Source organism: Motacilla alba, chromosome 21 (genome assembly GCF_015832195.1).
Source record: "Motacilla alba alba isolate MOTALB_02 chromosome 21, Motacilla_alba_V1.0_pri, whole genome shotgun sequence".
NCBI lineage: Eukaryota > Metazoa > Chordata > Aves > Passeriformes > Motacillidae > Motacilla > Motacilla alba.
In genome coordinates this window covers 4,745,981-4,766,603 of record NC_052036.1, presented here as the reverse complement: position 1 = coordinate 4,766,603, position 20,623 = coordinate 4,745,981, and the positions used below count along the sequence as shown (strand labels likewise).

The 20,623-nt window shown below is 45.0% G+C and overlaps 1 protein-coding gene across 1 annotated transcript; it reads right to left on the bottom strand.

The window, feature by feature from the left end:
• Positions 1-2,690: 2,690 nt before the first annotated feature.
• LRRC38 (leucine rich repeat containing 38) lies at positions 2,691-19,045 on the bottom strand. The gene is made up of 2 exons (XM_038159779.1): positions 18,018-19,045; positions 2,691-4,537 (listed from the first exon to the last, which is right to left on the bottom strand). The coding sequence occupies exons 1-2, from the start codon at positions 18,643-18,645 to the stop codon at positions 4,284-4,286; spliced, it is 882 nt and encodes a 293-aa protein (XP_038015707.1). The 5' UTR covers positions 18,646-19,045; the 3' UTR covers positions 2,691-4,283.
• Positions 19,046-20,623: the final 1,578 nt, after the last annotated feature.

Genomic DNA, 20,623 nt, shown 5'->3' with positions numbered 1-20,623 from the left:
TGCATTCTTTAGTATAGTATAGCATTCTTTAATATAGTGAAATAAAGTAATAAATTAGCCTTCTGAGAACATGGAGCCAGATGCATCATTCCTGCCTTCACCAGGGCACCCTACTGTCGGAACCCAGGACTCTCCTCTGGGTGTCCTGGATGGCCAGAGCCGCTGGCAGGGGGCTCTGAGACCCTGGCATGCAGCCAAAGACACACGTGGGGTTTTGATCTTAGCCCATGGAGCAAGTTACTAACTCTGTATGAAGAATTACAAGCCACACACACACAAGTTTAGATAGCATAGTAGAAGTAGTCACGAAGTAAAGGGTAGGATTTCTGAGTGCTGTCCAGGGGGGTTTTAAGCCTTGTACGCAGGGGTCCAGGTTTTGTACATGGGGGTCAGGAGTTCTAAGATGGAGGGACTTGGGTGTGCCCTGTCCTCTTTCTTTCTCCTTCCTAGCCTCCATGTCTTTGGTGATGTTGGCACTCACAGATTGGTTTAGAGTAGAAAGTCACCATTCAATATAGATAGTAGGTATTGGAGAGAAAGCATAAACATGTAGTACGTAATATATGATATAAAAGATGGCACCAGCCCCTGGGAGGGCAGTGTGCCTTTGTCTGAGCTGCTGAACGGGCCACAGCAGTTCAGGGAGAAGAATCTTGTAGATAACCAACAATAAACAACCTTGAGAACAGACAACAGAAGACTACTGAGTCTTTCTTCGAAGGCACGGGCTGGAGGAGGGACTTTTCCATCTTTCGGGGTCATCCCAATCCGGGGGTGAAACCCCACACCCTACAAATACAGCAGGGATTAGCTCTGTGTTACACCTTTGTGTAGCTAAAACTCAAGAGCAGTACAGCCCTCAGGCCACTCTCTGTTGATGATGAAACTTTCAAGGTTTTGCAGGGGATCATTATGGTCATCACCAGTTCTGGCAATATTCCAACAGGAGAGTGTTTTGCTCTCAAGATTCCAAAAAATTAGAACAATCCCACTTCGAGCTAAATCCAAGTTCTGTCTCACTAGCAATTAGAATTATGCAAAATCAATAGTAATAGTTGGCAACTGCTAGCGCTTACAGTGAATCAATATGACTAACTGGAGGTGTTCAATAGTTCTGAAATGTACATTACTTACAGGGAAAAACAGAATTTAAAAATATCATTAAAGTTTCTGATCCAGAAAAAAACCCTACACTGCAAAATCACTTTGGTGTGATGGAGTATCCAGAATAGCAGCTCCCCAAATAAAGCTTTGCCAAGCCTTGCTCTGCAGCTTGTGCTGTGTGGGTGTCAGCTTGGTGTGCTCCTCGCTGCTCGGAGGGTGCCGCGTCCCAAACAGAACCAGAGCTTGCAGGGCTTTGTGTTGGGTTCCACAAAAAGCTGCAAACTGTAAACAAATTTACATTTCCTTCTGAGGCACCACAGTAGGGTGAGGTGAACCTGGAAGTGAGGGAAGAGCCCAGTCAAAACAGCTGAGTTTGATGCATGACCTCTGCAAAATCACTGATGACACAAAGCCACGAATTCATTATCAAGGGCAGGGCAGATGTTTGCTGGAACATCCCCTGGTGCCTCCCTGGGAGGTTTGGTGGGACAAATCATTTTGCTAACGGGTTGTGAGCTTTGAGTCCATAATAAGTGTGACCCAGTTTGCTATTCCATGACTGAACAATTTGCACAGCTCTAAATATAAAACTGTTGGTAACAGATCCGTATTTGTGGGAAAGGTAGGTGGCTGAGGAACTGCACTGGGCAACGTGTGTTTCCAACCACCCCTCAAAACCTCCCTTAGAAAAGGTGAATCAGGCACATTTTTTGTCCTTTTTCATTCCCACGTACAAATAAACATCAGAACCCAGGTTGAAATTATAAATATATTTGTGTTGTTAATAATCATGGCACTACACAGTGAAAATCATGTCATTTCATTTTTCTTGAAGGAATTGTATTAGAATAAGACAGTATTGATACAGAATAGCCTCTCACTGTCCTGCTTCGTTCTGTCTGGGTGTTTTTTTCAGAAGCAATAATCCCTTCAATGGAAGCAGTCAGTGCACTGGGTGAGCTGAAACGCTCTCCTGGCTGTGACCCCAGCGTGGGGCACACCCAGAGCGAGCCCTGTCAGCTGGGGCAGTACCTGCAGGGCTGCCAGGGCAGCCCCACCGCCCCCAGGACAGACGGACAGGGCTGATCCCAGGGACAGACAGACAAGGCTGATCCCAGGGACAGCTGGACAGAGCTGATCCCAGGACAGATGGACAGGGCAGATCCCAGGGACAGCTGGACAGAGCTGATCCCAGGACAGATGGACAGGGCAGATCCCAGGGACAGCTGGACAGAGCTGATCCCAGGGACAGCCAGACAGGGCAGATCCCAGGGACAGACAGACAGGGCTGATCCCAGGGACAGATGGACAGGGCAGATCCCAGGGACAGATGGACAGGGCAGATCCCAGGACAGACAGACAAGGCTGATCCCCGGCACAGCCCCCAGGACAGATGGACAGGGCAGACCCCAGGACAGACAGATAGGGCAGATCCCAGGACAGACAGACAAGGCTGATCCCCGGGACAGCCCCCAGGACAGACAGACAGGGCAGACTCCAGGACAGCCCCCAGGACAGACAGGGCTGCCCGCAGGACAGACAGACAGGACAGCCCCCAGGACAGACAGACAGGGCAGACTCCAGGACAGCCCCCAGGACAGACAGACAGGGCAGACCGCAGGACAGCCCCGGGCACAGCTGTCCCCGGCAGCCCCCAGGCTCCTCGGAGCAGCGGAGGTGCAGCGGTGCTCTCGGTGCTCTCGCTGCTCTCGGTGCTCTCGCTGCGGGCGCTGGGGCTGAGGCACGGACAGACAGACAGACAGGCAGACTGCGGCTCCTGGAGGTCTCCAGCTGATCCCTGCTGGGGGATCCCCAGGAGAGCTGAGGGAAGCGTCCCTGGGCCCTGTCACCCCCGACCGCGCAGGGTGACTCCCTCCTACTGAGCAAGGCAGTATTTTGAGTGCTTTTCAAAAGAAATAATAGCATTTACAGTAGTTCAACAAATGCTACTTTTTATCAGCTCTAATGACTTCAGAATAGCATACAGTCCTCAGCTTGCTTATTACTGTGCTGTTCGTTACTTTAAGCCCTCACAGCTACTCTAGATAACAATTTAAATACACAGAGCTTTAAAAAAATATTTCCATTTCAAATATTTTAAAAATATACTTATCCTAAAAAGCTGTCCAGCACTATTCCAAAAATCTCTTGTAATAAATGTCTTTTTAAATGTTAACAAAAATATCTACCATCATATAGAAGAGCTCAAGTTTTGACAAATCTGTAATACAGTCAGAAATATGTTGGGCCAGATTTCACTTTTGTTTATACAGTTGCCAATTTGGATCATGGTGTTCGTCTCATTTGGGTTATTCCAGTAGAACCAGGAGCAGAATATAGCCCTTAGTGCTTTAAAATAGCTAAATGGACTGGATGCTGCAACAGTTACTGGTGCTGAGCATTACGGGGAGGGAAATCCTTTACTTCACTGCATCTAAAAATGCAAAAGCATGTTAAATTTAGTATTTGTGCCATGACCAAAGAAGTGCCAGGCATCTGCAGTGGGTGACTCAGACCCAGAATCATATTCACTTACAGAAATAATTTTTTTTTTTGCTGAATGGTGCCTGCAATTGCTGTCATTAAATGGAGGATGAATGTTTCTGGAGAAATTTTGTAGGGGGAAAATGCCAACCTTCCTCTCATGCTTTCTACAATTCTAGGAATCATTTTAATTGCATTTTGTGTGAGTTTTAATAGAATCTCCCAGTACTTAGATCGAGGAAGGATACTATTTTGAATTGCTTCTGTATTTTCAACCTGAAACCTCTCCATTCATCTGGTCATTTTCAAAGTGTATCTAGAACAAGCTTCGAGCACTTATGAAAATCTGCATTTCATCACGACAATCTGGAAACTCATCTTTTAAAACATTGGAACTTTTTTTTTTTTGGCTTTTCCCCCCTTTTTCCTTCAGTCTTCAAGCTTAAATGCAGTGTTTGCTTAAGGACCATGGAAATCAGCCTGGTCTGATTGCAGCAGGGAACATGTGCAAGAAGAGGTGACAGTCCCAGGTCTGCCATTCCTGCCTGTGACCAGCAGTGGCTAGAAGAGATCCTTACACATTGTGACTTTAAGTCATGTTTAAAGCTTTCACTCTACTTTTGTTTTCACTCATAGACTTTGGCTGATGATCTGGTAACTGATAAACCAAGGAAACTTATGGATTTTGACTGAGTTCAGTCCTCAGAGTCATCCTCATCTTCATCATCGTCCTTGCTGGGAGCACACCTTTGGAAGCAGTGCACCAGGGTGGCCAGGAAGAAGCTGGAGAGAATTGCAGCAATGGACACGGCCACTCCAGAGAAGATGATGATAAAAAGGTCTGTCAATGACAAACTGAATTTGCATTCACTGAAGCTGACCTCAGATAACTCATTCAGAAAGATCCGTCTGTTCTCCACGGGCAGGGAACACTGGATTTCATGGAGACCTGCAAGGAAGAGGGAAGGGAAACAAATCAGCAGAATATTGGTGAATTCTTCAGAAGTTTTAGGGTTAATTCCAGGTTTATGAAATTGTACAATATTCAGGGGAAAATGCGACAAAACCTGTCACAATCCAAAAGCCATTACACAGCCCCTTTCCAGGAGCAGCTCCTGGAAATAAGTTATTTCATCTCCAGCCTTCCAGGGATCAGGTGTGGTCTAGGACCACGATTTGGAGGAATTAAAAAAGTGAATGTTGAGCCCTGGATGCATCTAAACCTGGAGACCTGAAAGCAATTCCCTGCTACTCCATCTGAACACAAACTCTCATTCCAAAACAGGGTAAGAGGGATACTGAACTTCCTTTCACACTCTTCTACATTACTTTTTTCCACGTAGTTCCAGACCAGAGTTTGTTTCTTTTTCTGGTCAAACAAGAGTTTGGGTTTAATGGATGCTTGTTTGTCTGTGACCTGCTTCCTCTTTTTCTGTCTGGCTGCCCTGAGGCCACGCAGACTGACAGATATTGTTCCTCCCTGCATTACTGGAGAATGCCAAGAGCTGGGTTCTTTGTAGTGAAAGCAAAAACCCTCGGACTGAAGAAGTGGTGAGAATGCAGCTGGATCCTGGATGTAAAAGCACACAGTCCACTGCATATGCCCAGCTCCTCTTCTCGGGGGAACATCAGGAGAGGGAGCTCCAGGAATGGAGCCCACACTGAAGTGAGTTCAGTCTGTAGAGCGGCTGGCAAGGCAGCTTTTGTCTCTATTAAGGACATGAGTGTAAAGGGGGAATGCAAGAATTGTGTGCTAATGACACGAGATCTGCTGCTGAGTTACTTGATCCCCTTCCTCTCTCCTGACGATCCCGGGGTGTTCTCTCTGGTTTGGGCTCTGCCTTGCACACAGAGCACATGGCATTTCCATCCCACAGGTCTGCCACACAACCATGATGTCACTTTAAACAGGGAATGGTGACAATAAGATTCCCTCTGCGTTTGTGAATCACAGCTTTGCTGTGGCTGGACAGCTGTGGCATGAGATGTTTTACTGTTAAACCCAGGCTCCTTGGGTTGGTGGTGCTGCCCTGACTGTCTGGATCCAGCCCAGCCCAGCGGTTGTGTTGATTTGAGAAGGAGTTTTAGTTCATTCCACTGTTGAACCAATTATCACCCTGACCTACTTGGCCCTGTAATGATGATTGTATTAAATTTTGATCCCTAAAAGCCATCCTGTATCTGTCGTGTTTGCCCAAAGTTGTGTGGCTTTCCCTCTTTCTCCTGCTGCTCTGGCTGGGAGCGCCCTGAGCGCTGCCCAGCAGTGCCAGCACCAGCCTGGCCAGGGCTCACTGCTTGCTGCAGGCACACTGCTGCCCGAATCCAGGCTGGTTTGATTTTGGTGTTCCTGAGCAGATGGGGAACAAGCACAACTGTGGCCACGTTTCTCTTCACAGAGAAAAGCAAGGCACAATTCCCCAAGGATATTTCTGGGATTTCGTATTCTCTGAACCTCAAAGAAAGAAAAAACAATTCTTATCTCAATTGATGCTCCTCTTGTTGTTCACGAGTGGAATGCATTGTGGAAGATTGTTTACCTGAAGGGAATTGGTAATTGGATTGTGGTGTGAGTGTTTTGATTCACTGACCAAATGAATTCAATTCACTGACCAATTCATGTGTGTGTGTGTGTCAGGACTGTCGGCTGACAGCCACGAGATCCTGGGCAGTGGAGTTGGGTGCTTGGCAGATTCAGTTTAGATGTAATGTAATTCAGTATAGAATAATATAGTGTAATAAAGTAATTAATTAGCCTTCTGATATCCATGGAGTCGGATGCATCACCTTCTCCCCATCACAGGGAGAAACACAACTGGCTCTGGAGAGCTGTGAAACCTCCTGTCACCAGAACTGACCTGGAAGAGAAAGCAGCTACATGGTTTCAAACATCCTCTGAGACTTCTGGAAATCTGACCCTGCAATGTTCATGTCTTCTGCACGAGCTGATGCCCTGGAGCACCTGAGCACACAGAGACCGAGGAGACACAAACCTGCCCTCTCCAGCCTCCCCTACAAGCCTTCCTACTGAAACAACTGACAGCTGGCCACCAAATCATGTTTTCATTTCAGTAAGACTTGGAAGTTGCAGCTCTAGGCATTAATCAGAGTCAGCAAAATGGGGGACAGATGAATATCCTTCCCTGTTCAAAACCATGAGAAATGAGTGAGAAGTTATAGGCTGGAATTTCAATACCTGTGTCTTTTAAATCAGATTTTAAAAAGCAAAGATTTTTTTACAGTAAATAAATATAATCCTGACAGTAATCAAAGCAGTTCCATGAGTGCAACATACTGCAAATTCACTTGAAGAGGAAACTTCTTGCTAATGTGAAAAGATCACTGCAGCATTTTGGCAGGAAAACCTGCACCAAGTGAATACAGCACCTACACAAATTCCATTTCACTTGTAGCAAGCACAAGAAAAAACAAGGGTTTTTTTGTACAACTGTGTTTCTGTGAAAGAAATCAGTCTTACACAGGTTGAGTTCTCCTGAGAACTGCTGTTTTCAGAGCATCTGAGTCAAGTTTCTCAAAAGAAAGAGAGCACAGGTGACCATAAGCAAATCTACCTTTTAAAATTTCTGTCCAGCTGAAAAAGAAATTCCCAACTGGCAGCATTTAAAATACTGTGCTGGAGTGATGGGATGGAATATCAGATCTGGATAAGGGAGGAAGTAAAAGAAGAATACATTAAAAAATAAAGAGGGCAAAGAAGACTCCAAAAGAAACCTCTTGTGCTGAGCAGTTCTACAAACTGCAGCCCTTGGCTCGAGAGAAAACTCACCAGGGTAACATTTGCCCAGGATCCCAGACATGGGAAGGAGCTCTCTCCTTCACTCCCAGCAGCAGCTCTGCCATGGCTCAAAGCTGACCCTGAGCCCTGTGAGCTCTATTCCTCTTTCCCTGATGCTTTCACTTTGCATCACAAGGCACAGAACACAAACAGCAAAGGAGCTGCAGCAGGCCAAGGCACTTAGAGGGTGTTTCTTGTTATGAGAATCAGTGTACTGCAAGGATTTTGAGACTCGTTATACAATAAGGAGAAATAAAGATGCTCCTCTCCGTGTAGCCATGGGTACTGGAATCTAGGTCATGTTCTCAAACCAAATAGATAAGATGGGAATTTGCTACTTGCTTTATTCTGTGGCAGCCCAACAGGCTTCTGTGGCCTCAGGTTTTTAGAGGATTGTTAGTTATTGGAATAACAGATGCCAGGAGATGAAATCCAGCCCCACAGAGCAGGGCCAGGGCAGGGGCTCACTGGCTCCCAGCCTGCAGCTTCAGCCTCGCTGTGCAAGAACCACCTCTTCCAAAACACCCAGGGCAGCCTCCTGAAGCTGTGCTGGAGCAGCCAGGGCAGACTGCAGAGCTGTGACTGAGGGAAGGGAAAGCTGGTCAGTCCTGTTGGGTGGATGTTTCTCTTTGCTGAGTTGTGACACTGTTGAAGTACCCAGCACAGCCAAACAGAAACTTTTCTTTGGACTCCAAAGAGAATTTGGAACAGACTTCATTTGGAACAGTCAACAGTAAGACCAGCAGTTCTATCTCTGGTGGCACAAGGAGTTTCTCCTTCCAAAGCTGATGCTGTGGTTGTTGCACCAGAGCTTCTACCCCTTCACCTGAAAATACCATCACTTCAGGTCACACAGCTGCTAAGGATGAGAAATGGACAAACCCATTTCATCTGCTTCCTCCCATAGACACACAGCCCTGGCTCTACGTTATTTACAAGAAGGTTGTTCTGGTGACACAAGAGTCCTGAGAGCTGATGCTCTGTACCCCACGTGTCCTGTCCCACTGGTGCCAGCAATAGATCCATCTTTGTTCTTTCCCTGGGCAGGAAGCCATTCCAGGGCATTAAACACCCTCTGCATGAACCATGAACTAAAGAATGGTTTCTAGAAGGTGATCAGTATGAATTAGGGGGTGTAGGTTTTTCCTTTGTGTGACTCTGTTGCATCTAGACTGGCTCAATCAAATCCCTGTCCCCACACACAACCTCTAGAGAGATGGAGATGCCATTTAACCCCAGAGCTCTGCTTTCTCACACTTTTACTTCAATGGTATTCATTTTTATAGTTTGTTTGTGGGGGGTTTCCTGTATTTTTTTTTAATCATTTATTCTGTAGAATTTATTCTTTTAAAAGACCAGCCAGGATTCTTGTAAAGGGCATCTCAAAGCAGCTTGGTGTTTAGTGCTTGGCTGCAGCCAGAGAGCCTTTGATGACAGTTATATATATCTACCTCATTGCTCCCACAACATATTCAAGGAGTTGCTTCTTCATCCCAAACAAAACTGTAAATGAAATAACAAGTGTGAGGGTGCTATAAATACACAGCCTGGGTTATTTTGGTCAGGGCCATCCCATTATCTGTAATGACTCCAGCTGTCCCAAGGACAATGTCACACACCCTGCATCCTTCTGCTATGCCACCAAAAGGAGGAGATGCATTGCACTGGTGCTGATTGCTTTGAAGTGCCAGGCTAGGCACAGGTGCTGGATTCCACACAGGAATCAGCTCTGGGAAAACAAGGATGGAAATACAGGAATGTACCCTGAGGAATAGATAGCCTAAGTAACATGGGAAGTGTGAAAATGCTGGAATTCCAGAACCACGATGTTAAAAGGAGAGATGGGTTTTTAAAAAGAAGGGAAAAAAAGTGTGTTCATAAAGAGGTGGTGCAGGAGGGCTCCAGGTAGAGTTATTTCAATGAAATTCCCAAACAGGTTTCAGAACAATATTGTCATAATACGACATGAAGAGACGACACGGACACTGCTGTTCTCCAGGTGAACAAAAAAGAGAGACCTTTATTTTCTGACTCCAACATTTATAGTTTTCCAAAAGCGACAGTGGATTGGAGGGTGACAGTGCCACCTCTCCAATGACACTGGGCAGACCAAGAGTCCATCAATTCTCTCCTCCTCCATGAAAGAATGCAAAACATAAGTTGTTTACAGAACTGTGTGTGAGAAAGTTTGTTACAAGAATGCAAACATCAGAAGGCTTAGCAAAGTCTTAAAAAATCAGGGTGACACAATATGACTTTGAACACGTTATATTAGAGGAGCACAACTCCACCAAGTCCAGCACTTAAACCATGCCAATAAATCACAGGCAATTAGGCTGCTGCTAGAGCCTAAAAACCACTTTGAGTTTGTTTCTGTTCAGGACTATGCCCAGGCTGAAATCTTTCCCTGTATAACTGAACCTCCTAGAAAATGGAAGCAGCCCAAAACCAGTTTGTATGCAAATGACGAAAAATTTCCCTGTAAATTACTGAAAAGAGACAAACAAGGCTGTAATGCCCCGAAGTTACGACTGAACATAATGTCCCTGATTGCAAGGCAAGATATATTCCAAACCAAGACACTGATCTCATCATCTCAAAACCCCCACAAAAGCCCAGAGGCCCTCTTTCATCTGAACCCTGCTGGACTCTGCAGCCACAATCCAGCCACCTTTCTCCCAGGTTCTTGTGCTCAGGAGTTTTTAAACCATGGAGTGCATGGCACTGCCTGCTCCTGGCTGTGCCAGGGGTTTTCCCTGGGTGTGTTGGCTGCTGCCCTACTGCCCTGGGAGTTTGGGCTCACCCTCCTCCAGCTAAAGACATCAAGGGCATCACTTTCTCCAGGTCCACTTGACCCTGTTTTGAAGGACTCCTTGCGTCTTTCTGTCTCTGTTTATTTCTAATCCCTATGCTAAATATATTTTTGACTGGAGAACTTCTGGAACTCATTATCATTTCAATGTTATGGTCTGTGTTAGCAGACAGAGATTGCCCAGCTGTAATTTTGGATGCTGTGTTTAAAAAAAAAAAAAAGAAAAGAAAAAAAAAAAAGAAGAAACCTCAATTTTTTTGGGGTCTTTTAGAGTTCACAAAATTCAGGTGCCAGGACAAAGAGCTTCCTACCATTCAGCAATGGACAGCAGGATGAGATAGTGCAAAGGCACACTGGGACATGCACTGGGATGTTTGCAAATACATGCACAGAAATATCTGAAGCCATAAATGTTTGAATGAGCTGCATGCACACATGTTCACTACTGTGGATACAGTAAACATTAGAGCACTACAATAGGCTTTTTATTTTAGAGTAAAATTGGTATTTGCCCTTTTGGGTGGAATTTAGCTGTTCCCTCGTGTTGCTGAATGTAGTTGACACAGATTTGAAATGTTTAAATGTGGCATGTTGTTTCTTGTGTGGTATTTTGCTCCCAGCTATGGTTTGCCTTAGTCTCCCTAAACACTGTCACAAATGTATTAATAAGCAGTGAGAGAGGCATTGCCTCTGAAGTGAGATGAGATTTCATTGAAAATAGCCTGGAGCGAGCAGAACAGTAAAGCTTGAAAAACTTGAAGCCTAGATTTAGGTCCCTAAATAAAACTTTTATGACCAAGTGCCCTAAAGATTTGCAGAACAGCTTTGGAAGGTACTTAGCAGTTTTTCTCAATGCCTAAATGTGAAGTTCAACATCAGGTGTTCACGTCTGCAAATGCTGTCCTCACTTCCTCAAATCCATGAAAGATGGATCCAAATAACCTTAGGATGGAAGAAACAGAGTGAGAAGCCAGTGGCACTCAGATCATTTTACTGAAAATGTCTGGGAGATCAAATTATATATTTATATATGTATATATAGAAACAGATTTGATGCGCTTGTTAAGGAATATAATTTCTGTGAGGAGTTTCTGCTTGAGAGGGATAAAAGCTGCTGAATGTGTGAAATGTCTTAGGGCTTTGAATTCCTTTCCAGGCACACAGATCTTCTGTTCTGTCCTGGTGGTGTGGCAGCATGTGCATGATGCTGGGGGAGAGCTGGTGGCTGCAATGGACAGAACAGCCTGTCCTTCCTGGCTGCAGCTCACTCAGGCTCTATATTGGTACATGGAGTTAAGGAGCCTTCTCTGCACAGCAGATGCACAAATAAGTGCTAATAGAGACTGGTAAGTCAAGAGGACTTGTAAAACTCTCATTTTCCTGGCTGGCTGTTGGTTCAAATGTTAAATAAAAACCTGTCCTCTCGTGTCATGATGGTGCTTTGTTTTGAAGAAAAGATTGAATATTTTCAGGACTTGTAAAACTCTCCATTTTCTTGCTGGCTGTTGGTTCAAATGTTAAATAAAAACCTGTCCTCTCGTGTCATGATGCTGCTTTGTTTTGAAGAAAAGATTGAATATTTTCAGGACTTGTAAAACTCTCATTTTCCTGGCTGGCTGTTGGTTCAAATGTTAAATAAAAACCTGTCCTCTCGTGTCATGATGGTGCTTTGTTTTGAAGAAAAGATTTAATATTTTCTGTAAACTCATTAAAGACCTGGGGTAGTGAAATGAGAGATTGTTTAATTTATAGAAGAAGTTATGCAATAGATCTCAGATTGGAATGGGATCTCAGAAAGAGCCAAGAAGCAAGAGATGGTAACCTCATGGCACGGAATGTCTAAACAAGCTTAGAAAAATCATTCTATTCTCTGGGTCTAGAAGGGTCTGGAGCGTAACTCCTGTGAGGGGCAGCTGAGGGAGTTGGGAAGGGGCTCAGCCTGGAGAAAAGGAGGCTCAGGGGGGCCCTTCTGGCTCTGCACAGCTCCTGCCAGGAGGGGACAGCCAGGGGGTCGGGCTGTGCTGCCAGCAACAGGGACAGGAGCAGAGGGAACGGCCTCAGGCTGGGCCAGGGCAGGCTCAGGGTGGACACCAGCAGGAATTTCCCCATGGAAAGGGGGCTCAGGCCTTGGCAGGGGCTGCCCAGGGAGCTTTGGAGTGCCCATCCCTGGAGGTGTCCAAGGAAGGGATAGATGTGGCACTCAGGGCTGGGGACAAGGTGGGCATTTGGCACAGCTGGGACTGGATGGCACTAGGGGTCCTTTCCAACCTCAATGATTGTATTTTGTGATTCTCACTGCACTGATTCCTTCTGAATCTCTCTTTTAGGACTGAATTCAGTCTGAATTTCCTGCTTACAGCCTCACTGTCACCTGCTCTGGGCTCTTTTCCTCCCTTCTCTCCCTGCCATCCTTCTCCCCTGTTCTTTTGCTTTATCTGGAAATTTGCCACTTCACCAGAATTTACTTCTCCATCCATTCCAAAGAGGTCTTGAAAACTACAGAAGCCTTTCAAGTAGCTAAACAGCATCTGTGTCAGTACTGACACTAAAACCTTCTTGGAATATCTTAGAATTGTGTAGCCCCCGCCCACAGCTTTCCAAAATGGAGCAAGAGTTGATCCAATGAGCCCTGAGCACCAGTCCTCACCTCAACTTGGGCTACTTCAATTTCAGAACATCTATTTTATTTATCACAGCACAAATCTACTTGGAATTCTGTCTCTGGCCACTTCTGAATGAGTTTTATAAATCTTCCTGGAAATACAAATGTGCAAAGGCTAGCCATAAAAATGCTCAGTCTAAACCTTTGCTAAAAGCCTTCCTAATATTGTTTTTATGGAGAGCAGCAAAATTTGTAATTCTTGCAATGGGCAGTGGGGAACTTAAATAACTAAACAAATAAATTAATTAATCCCAGAAACTGTATACAATTTCCCAAACACAAGGGGAAGAAAGGAAGTAAAAAGCAAAATGAGGGCAAGATGACAGAAAGGAGACACTACAGTCACACTCCAAGGAATGCTTAAGTTCTAATTTAAAGTATGTTAAAAATACTTTAGTCATCAGCAAACAAGGTTGAAGGCCCAGCTGCCCAAAGCATGTTCACAGAAAACAAAAATCAGCAACAGAAATGTCAACAAAGCCCTTCAATGTGGCCATTGCAGATTACTTGTATGGCTTTGCTACAGGCATTTCTCTGAATCCAGTCCCTTCATCCTGATGGGATCCTCAGAGAGATTCAAGAAATGCCTTTTGCACTAATTTTAAACAAGAAGTTTCAGCAAAAATTTATTCCATCAAAGCCCTTTGTGTTTAAACACTGAAATGGAAGGTTCATAACCCTCTGTTCTGTCTTTTGCACCAGTGACAATCTTGGGCTGGCTGAGCCCTGAGTTTCAAACAGAGTTACTAAAAGGACTAGGCTAAGAGATGAGGCAAAAAAAGAAAAGTGCAATTTTAACCAAGATAAATGTGATGAACAACAAGCTCTGAAAGCAGAAGAAAGCCTGGCCAGTATGAGAAGTTGCTGAGTGTATTTTTGTAGACCAACTTAGGCATTTGTTATTTTTTTTTCTATGAGTTTTCATGGCCCCGTGGAGTAAAACCTTCTATGAAAGTTTTCATGTTTGTCTTTGTAGGAGTAAAGATCTTACAGCAACTCCTCAACTTAAAAAAAAAAAAGAAAATCCCAAATTCTTAATATCCATTCTCCTGCTGATGTGAAGGCTTTGCTGTGTGCCATTGCCACCATATGCCATTCAGGTGTAACAAATGCCTACACAACCCAACCTCCTTCCACAGAAAATCTTTATAAGTGTTGTACTCAACCATTGTGACCAACAGCAAGCACTTTGTCTTCTCCAGGGAAAAGAACTTTTCTAGTTTTTACACTCATCACCATTCCACTGCTCTCCACTGTTCCTTTGCCTTCTTTGTTATTGCTCACTAATTTGTTTTTATAATCAATTACTAACCAATGATAATTCTAATAATTTAATCAATTACTAACCAATGATAATTCTAATAATTTATTCAATTACTAAGCAAGGAGGGGGAAATTGTAGTTTTGTTTTGCAGCATGAAGAAAATGCTGGATTTAATATCTCTTTATGGTAAAACAACGTCTTTGCTGTTTTAAAGTGCTAGGTTTAATCACAAGATTTTAGTGCTGTTTTTTTAATAAGTCTGCCTGCAAATTTGCCAGGATGAGGGCATCATCTGGGGAGGGTATTCACCTATTGCCAGTTAAGCCTTTATTTAAAATTTAGGCTCGATGAACAAACGCTGAAATCTGTAAAATCATTGAAACCCCAGCTGTTTGTGTGAAGTGACAGGCTGGATGAGCAGAGGCAGCTCAGCTGGGCAGAGCCTTTCCAGCCTTTTCCAGCTGGGCAGGCAGGACAGCAGAAGTTAGAACTTTACAAGCCATTCCTGGTACTGTGCCAGGAGGAAAATGGAGCCTCCTGCAAAACTAATGAGTTGAAGCACAGCTTTTGTTCCTATCACTGAGTCCTCCAGAAACCTTAATTACAGAGGGACAGGGCTTCGGGATCAATTATCCAGATTTCAGTTCACAGAGGCAAAACTCCCCCTTCTAAATCAACTTGGTATTTCTTTTGTAGAAGCCAAGGGCAGCTTGGGCTGATGAGCTCCCTGCAGTGCTGCAGTGGGAGGTGGAGCAGTGGCTGGGCTTGGGGAACAGTTCAGCTGCTGAGGGGCTTCCCTCAGACAGGCACATTCCTCTGCTTTAAGTGTCATCCTGTGAGAAGTGCATATTATATGACTCCAAGCAGATATTTACTGTATATATTATGTTGTATTGATTAGTAGTGCTGTATTAACATTTTAACAGTATGGTAAACGTAGTTTTGTAGTTAAAGTGTAGTTAAAGTTAAAATGTAACTTCTGTAGTTAAAATAGAAACTATGTATGTGGGATATATTTAATATTCTCGGTACTCCCACCAGATAGCAGCCGCAGGACACCTAAATCTTTCAGAGAAAGAGAATTTATTGCTCCATTATCAGAAGAAACTAACTTCTTCCTGCCTCACTCAGCCCTGAAGAGCTGTCAGGATTCAGAGGAAGAAGCTGACACTGAGCAGACAGAATCCTTTGTTTGAATGGAATTGATGCATCATGGATGAGGTGTATGAATGTGCAACAGGCTGTTGCTTTGAAGGGTTAATCCTCTGTTAATGTGGGTCCTTTTTCAGGCTGATTTTGCCCAGAAAGAGGTACCTGGACTGTCTGTAACTCTTTGTTTTTATTGTCTCCTATTGTCCTAATCCAGATTGTCCAAATTTTTATTACTCTAATTATATTACTATTTTGATAACCATTTTACTACAAGTGATTGGCATTTTTCACAATTCAAGGTGAGGAACCTAAATGAATGCCCAGACCCCACATCTGTCTGCCCTTCTCCCAGGGCACCACAATCTCTTGAGCTGCTGCAGAATTCCAAAGCACAAGCAGCCAAGATCTTTCCTTGGGCCCTGGAAATGCATCCCAATCTTTCCTCCTGTATTTCCAGGCAGAAAGCCTGCTGCCCTACTTATCCTGCTGCGTTTGCTGCAAGGATCCTTCATCTCCAGCTTTACAGAACTCTCAGGAGCAGCCAGGGAGTCTGAGTGCTCGGTGCTTGTTGAGTTGCCCTTCCCACTGTTCCCAGGAAAGGCCAGACAAGCGTGGTCTTGGATAAGTACAACCAGACAAGTAACACTAATTTAATCAGTTCCTAATGGGAATCATGTTGTCACATCATTAAAAACTGGAAACTGGGTGTAAAATGCTATCAAATCATGATTCTAATAATTTAACTCTGACTTTCCAAAAGTTGTTTTGCAAGGCGTGCAACTGTGGCCGTGTATTTCAAAAAGTCATGGAGACAGCCTTTCCTTTTTGGGGTTAGCTTGGCAGTCACCTTTGTGAAGAATGTTTTGGGGCTTTATTAAAGGAGACAATGATGCTTTTGTGGCAGCAGCTCACCAGAAGCCCTGATGCTTTTCTGCACCCCTGCACATCTCTCCCTGGCATGGCTGGGTGTGAGGAGAGCAGGGCGCTCACTCCAGGCAGGACAAACCCTTGCAGGACAGCTCTGACCAAACCAACCACTGGAATCCCTCTTTGTCTTCCCAAATCAAGTCCTAGTTAAAGTTTGGAAGAGCTGGATAAACTAGTAATTTCTCGGCTATTTGGCCAAAACACAACTATGGATGAGGGGAAACACTGTGGGAGAGCATCTCTGGGCTGGGGAGACACTGGGAAACTGGGAGTGCTGCAGGAAAGCTCACTCACTTGAGATGCCCAGACATAGGTTCAGATACACTTTAAAACACTGAGGGGGCAGCAGAGAAAGAGGCAGGACAGACTCAAACTGAAGAGATGAGGATCTCAGTCAGGATCCAGGGGAACAGCCTGGAAGTTCAGTGGAAGCCTGGAGAAAGTGAGCTGCTGTGTGAGCTCACGTTAACATTAGAGACAGGCAAACACTTGATTCAAATTGAGCAAACTTAAGCTAAAGCATCAGGAAAGGTGGGATAATAGGTTTGGTTTAGAAAGAATCCAGATTAAAGTTTCACTGACCCAGAGAGGGAAAAAAAACCCAACACTTTTTCCTCAAATAACTTCTCCCTTAAAACAGCTGACCTACAGCTAAGGATATTCAGGGCAATAGAGGAGTGTACTAGAAAGATGCTCCCCAAGGTCACAGGCATGGGAAGGACCTGAATAACTGACTGCAGAGTCTGAGCTGGAGCGCCAGGACACAGGAGAACAGCTTCAACTGACAGGGAGCAGGTTCAGATGGGATATGAGGAACAAATCCTTCCCTGTGGGGGTGGTGAGGCCCTGGCACAGGTTGCCCAGAGAAGCTGTGGCTGCCCCATCCCTGGTAGTGTTCCAGGGGTTGGATGGGGCTTGGAGCAACCTGGGATTGTAGAAAGTGTCCCCTCTGGGGCCCTCCCAAAGCTTCCCTGCTCCGGCAATCTGCCTTTGGGAGCAGCTGGTGCTGCTCAGTGGCAGGAGTGGATGCCCTGGTGCTTGTTGGGAGACATGAACTGTGAGATGATCTCCTGCTAAAGCTGGATTAACAGAGGCTTTGGGGTCTGGTGGGACATGTGGAGTAAGAGGCTGGATTCCTTAGACATGGCAGTCTTAACACTTTTATTTTTCCCCCCCTGTGCCTTTCTAAAAATTACTGGCTCACATACCAGGATTATATATATATTGCATTTTGGGGGGTTCTAAAGCCACTTCAATTTATTTCTCACATTGGAAGCAGTGCTTTTTTTTTTATGAAAAGAGCCCAAACCAAGATGCTGAAGTGTTTCAAACACAGAGCTTCACAACTAAATACTTCCAGGAAGGGGCTGATGATCACAGTTGCATAAAATGGGGATTTAACTCTTTTGTAGCAGCTTCATAACTGAACAGTAAAATGAGAGGAAAAACAGTTTTCCTAAGGAGCTGGCATAGAATATTTAGCTGCTCAAAAGGCTTATTGTAGAAAATATATTTACCAGAGAGAAAATGAAGTCTGGAAGAGAACCAGCTCTGGGCTGAATAGATTTGAAAAGGCTCTTTCACTGCCTAGGCAACTTTAGTCTATAAATCAAAATTATTAAGGCTTAATTTTTAAATTTTATTTCTTAAGCGGGAGGAGGACCTGCTGCTAAAAGGAGCCAACATGAATTCAAGGGGCTCGTTTGTTGAAAGCATGCAATTACAGCCTGAGCAAAGTGCAGGCACACAGACAGTGGGAGCAGGAACCATCCTGCCCTCCCAGGCACACACGGACACACTGAGAGCCACGGAGCTTTACCTTTCTGGAGCTTGGATGCATTGTCCTGGATCCAGCTGAAAAGGTTGGCAAAGTCACAGTCACACACCCAGGGGTTGCCCTCCAAGCGGATGGTCCGCAGGGAGGGCAGCGCTTCCAGGGCAGCCACGTTCAGGCTCTGCAAGTTATTGTCATTCAATTCTAACACTTGGAGCTGGTCCAGGTTCTCAAAAGCAGCCTCGTCCACATCCACCAGGTTGTTGTTTCCAAGGCTCAGTTTTATCAGTTTCTCTGCTGATTTGAATATCCCAGCATCGAGCTGTGTTAAATTGTTGTAGCTCAAGTCTAAATACACCAGTTTGGTAGAACTGCTAAAAGTGCCCTCTTCTAAAGAGGTGAGGGAGTTATTCCTGAAGTCCAAATAGACTAGATCTCCATAAAATATAAAGAAGTCAGCTGGTATTGCCTGAATGTTGTTATCAGCTATCAGAAGTTTCCGTACATCCAATGGGAAGGGATTAGGAACACTTGGGAGTCCTTGATCCCGGCAGTCTATGGTGTGGTAGTCCATACAGCTACAAACAGCAGGGCAGAGATGACCCCCAGGCAGGAAAAGCAGGCAGGCAAAGCCAGCAAAAGGCAGGAGGCAGGAAGGAAAGCATGGCAACATCGTCAAGGATCTGGAGGCTGTGATGAGCACCACTTCAGGAGAAAGACATTTTGCTCAGCTGAGCAGGAGTGCCTGGTACTTGTGTGTGTGTCTGATTGTATCCAGGAGATCACATATCATCACAGATCCGATAGCAGCAGTCTGGAGGGGGAGGGAGGAGGGAGGGAGGAAGGCAAATGTGAGGATTTACACTGTCAGAATATTATGATGCTGTGCAGGGTGAGGAAAGCGATGATTGGGTACACGGAGGATCTTTCAAAGGACTCCCTTGCTTTTGTGAGCTAAAAAAAGCCCAGAGCCTGTTTGAATATTTGCTGTCTATTCCAGCAAAGGGGAAATCACACCTGATCCTGTGACTCTGACAGCAACAGCTTCTGCTTAAAAAGCCCTTCAGGTAAAAACCCCCGATGAGATCACTCACTGTGTTTCTTAGCAGGAGCCTCCTCCAAGGTGACCAACAGCCATGGAAATGCAAGTGAGGGTCAGGCAGCTCCTGGATGCCTGCTGAGGACAGGTTTCCCTTTTATTTGCAAAACAGGGAGCAGAAGGGGGCAGCCCAAAGACAAGGAGCTCTGCTTTGTGCCGTTTCTGGATTCCTCAGCTGTTAGAGCAAGGCTAACAGCTTGAATTTCCTGTTCACATTATCTCAATATGACTCAGGATCTTTAAACCAAGAAGAATAACCTACAGCAGCAACAAGGAATATGGTCTCCAGAGTGAGGGGCTTTTCCTTCCTGTTTTAATGACCCCAAAAAACTACTTTCTACTACAGCACCAGTAATGTCTGTTGGGCCACATGAAAGTGCAAATTGTGGATTAAGTATTTGGCTGGTTCAAATTGAAAGGGTTTTCTCCACTTTCAGGGGATGAAATATTTGACAGTCAATCTGCCTGTCTCCTGTGGGACAGCGGAAATGATTTTGCAACAAGGCATCTGTGTTTTCCTGACATCCTCAAACCCACACCCACAAAGGCAAGTCCTCAGCCAGCTACACACTCAGCTTTTAGCTCCATCCCTCCCTCTTGATGCAGGGTGTGTGAGCAGAGAGTCTGGAGAGCTGGGGTCACACCTAAGTGCTGTGATGGAAGATTCTTCTAGACACAGATGGTGTTTGGGTGGGTGCATCCTGATGTGAAGAGCACAAAGTCAAACACCTTTGGCAAGCTCATTCTTAGGTCAAAGAGAGGCCAGAAATTTCAATTTAAGGTCCTATTTTATAACTGGGTTCAGAGTATTTTTCATCCAGAATAGGGGACGAAAATTTCCTTCTCAGACAGCCTTTTCTCCAAGATCCCTGTGCCAGAACTCAAGCAGTGAAAGCAACATCCCCCACCTCTCCTTCAGTGTGTACCTGGAAACACTGAACAGCTGGGAGGGAACAAAGAGGGAGCCACACTGTTCTCAGCAGCACCACTGACAGAAAAAGATGAAATGGGCACAGATTGAAAACCATCTGAACACAAGGAAGCACTTCTCTTACTGTGAGGGTGGCCAGGCTTCCCACACAGGTTGAATATCACCACAAAACCCAACTGGGGACAGCCCTGGGCAAACTTGCTCTGCCTCTGCTTGAGCAGGGGACTGCACAAGTTGATTTCCAGAGGTCCCTTCCGACCTCAGCATTTCCCTGCACTGCTCTTGGGAAATGAACATGTCAAGGTTTATGCCTTTGAGTACCTCTCTCACATTTTGAAGCACACCTTGTTTCTAATTCGTAGGTCTTACAGCTAAACCACCTTGAAACAGCCTCTAGATCCCTCCAGAAAGACCCATCCATTACTTTGAAAACACCACCCAGAAAGAAATGGGCACAGCTGCCTCTATAAACCACCAGGGTAAAACCCAAATAAATTCCTGAGGTGATTATTTAAAGTATTTACCTTTAAATTGCAGAGGAAGTGGCAGTTTGACAGCCTACCCCTTATTAGAAAAACCCAAGCATGCAAAATAACTCTTGGGGTCAGGATTCATTGAATT

Bases quoted from the DNA above. Each gene is read 5' to 3' on its own strand.
- LRRC38 (XM_038159779.1), bottom strand. From the start codon at position 18,645: ATGTTGCCATGCTTTCCTTCCTGCCTCCTGCCTTTTGCTGGCTTTGCC. The intron at 4,538-18,017 runs GTAAAGCTCCGT...TCTTCCTTGCAG, and splicing joins TGCATCCAAGCTCCAGAAAG to GTCTCCATGAAATCCAGTGT.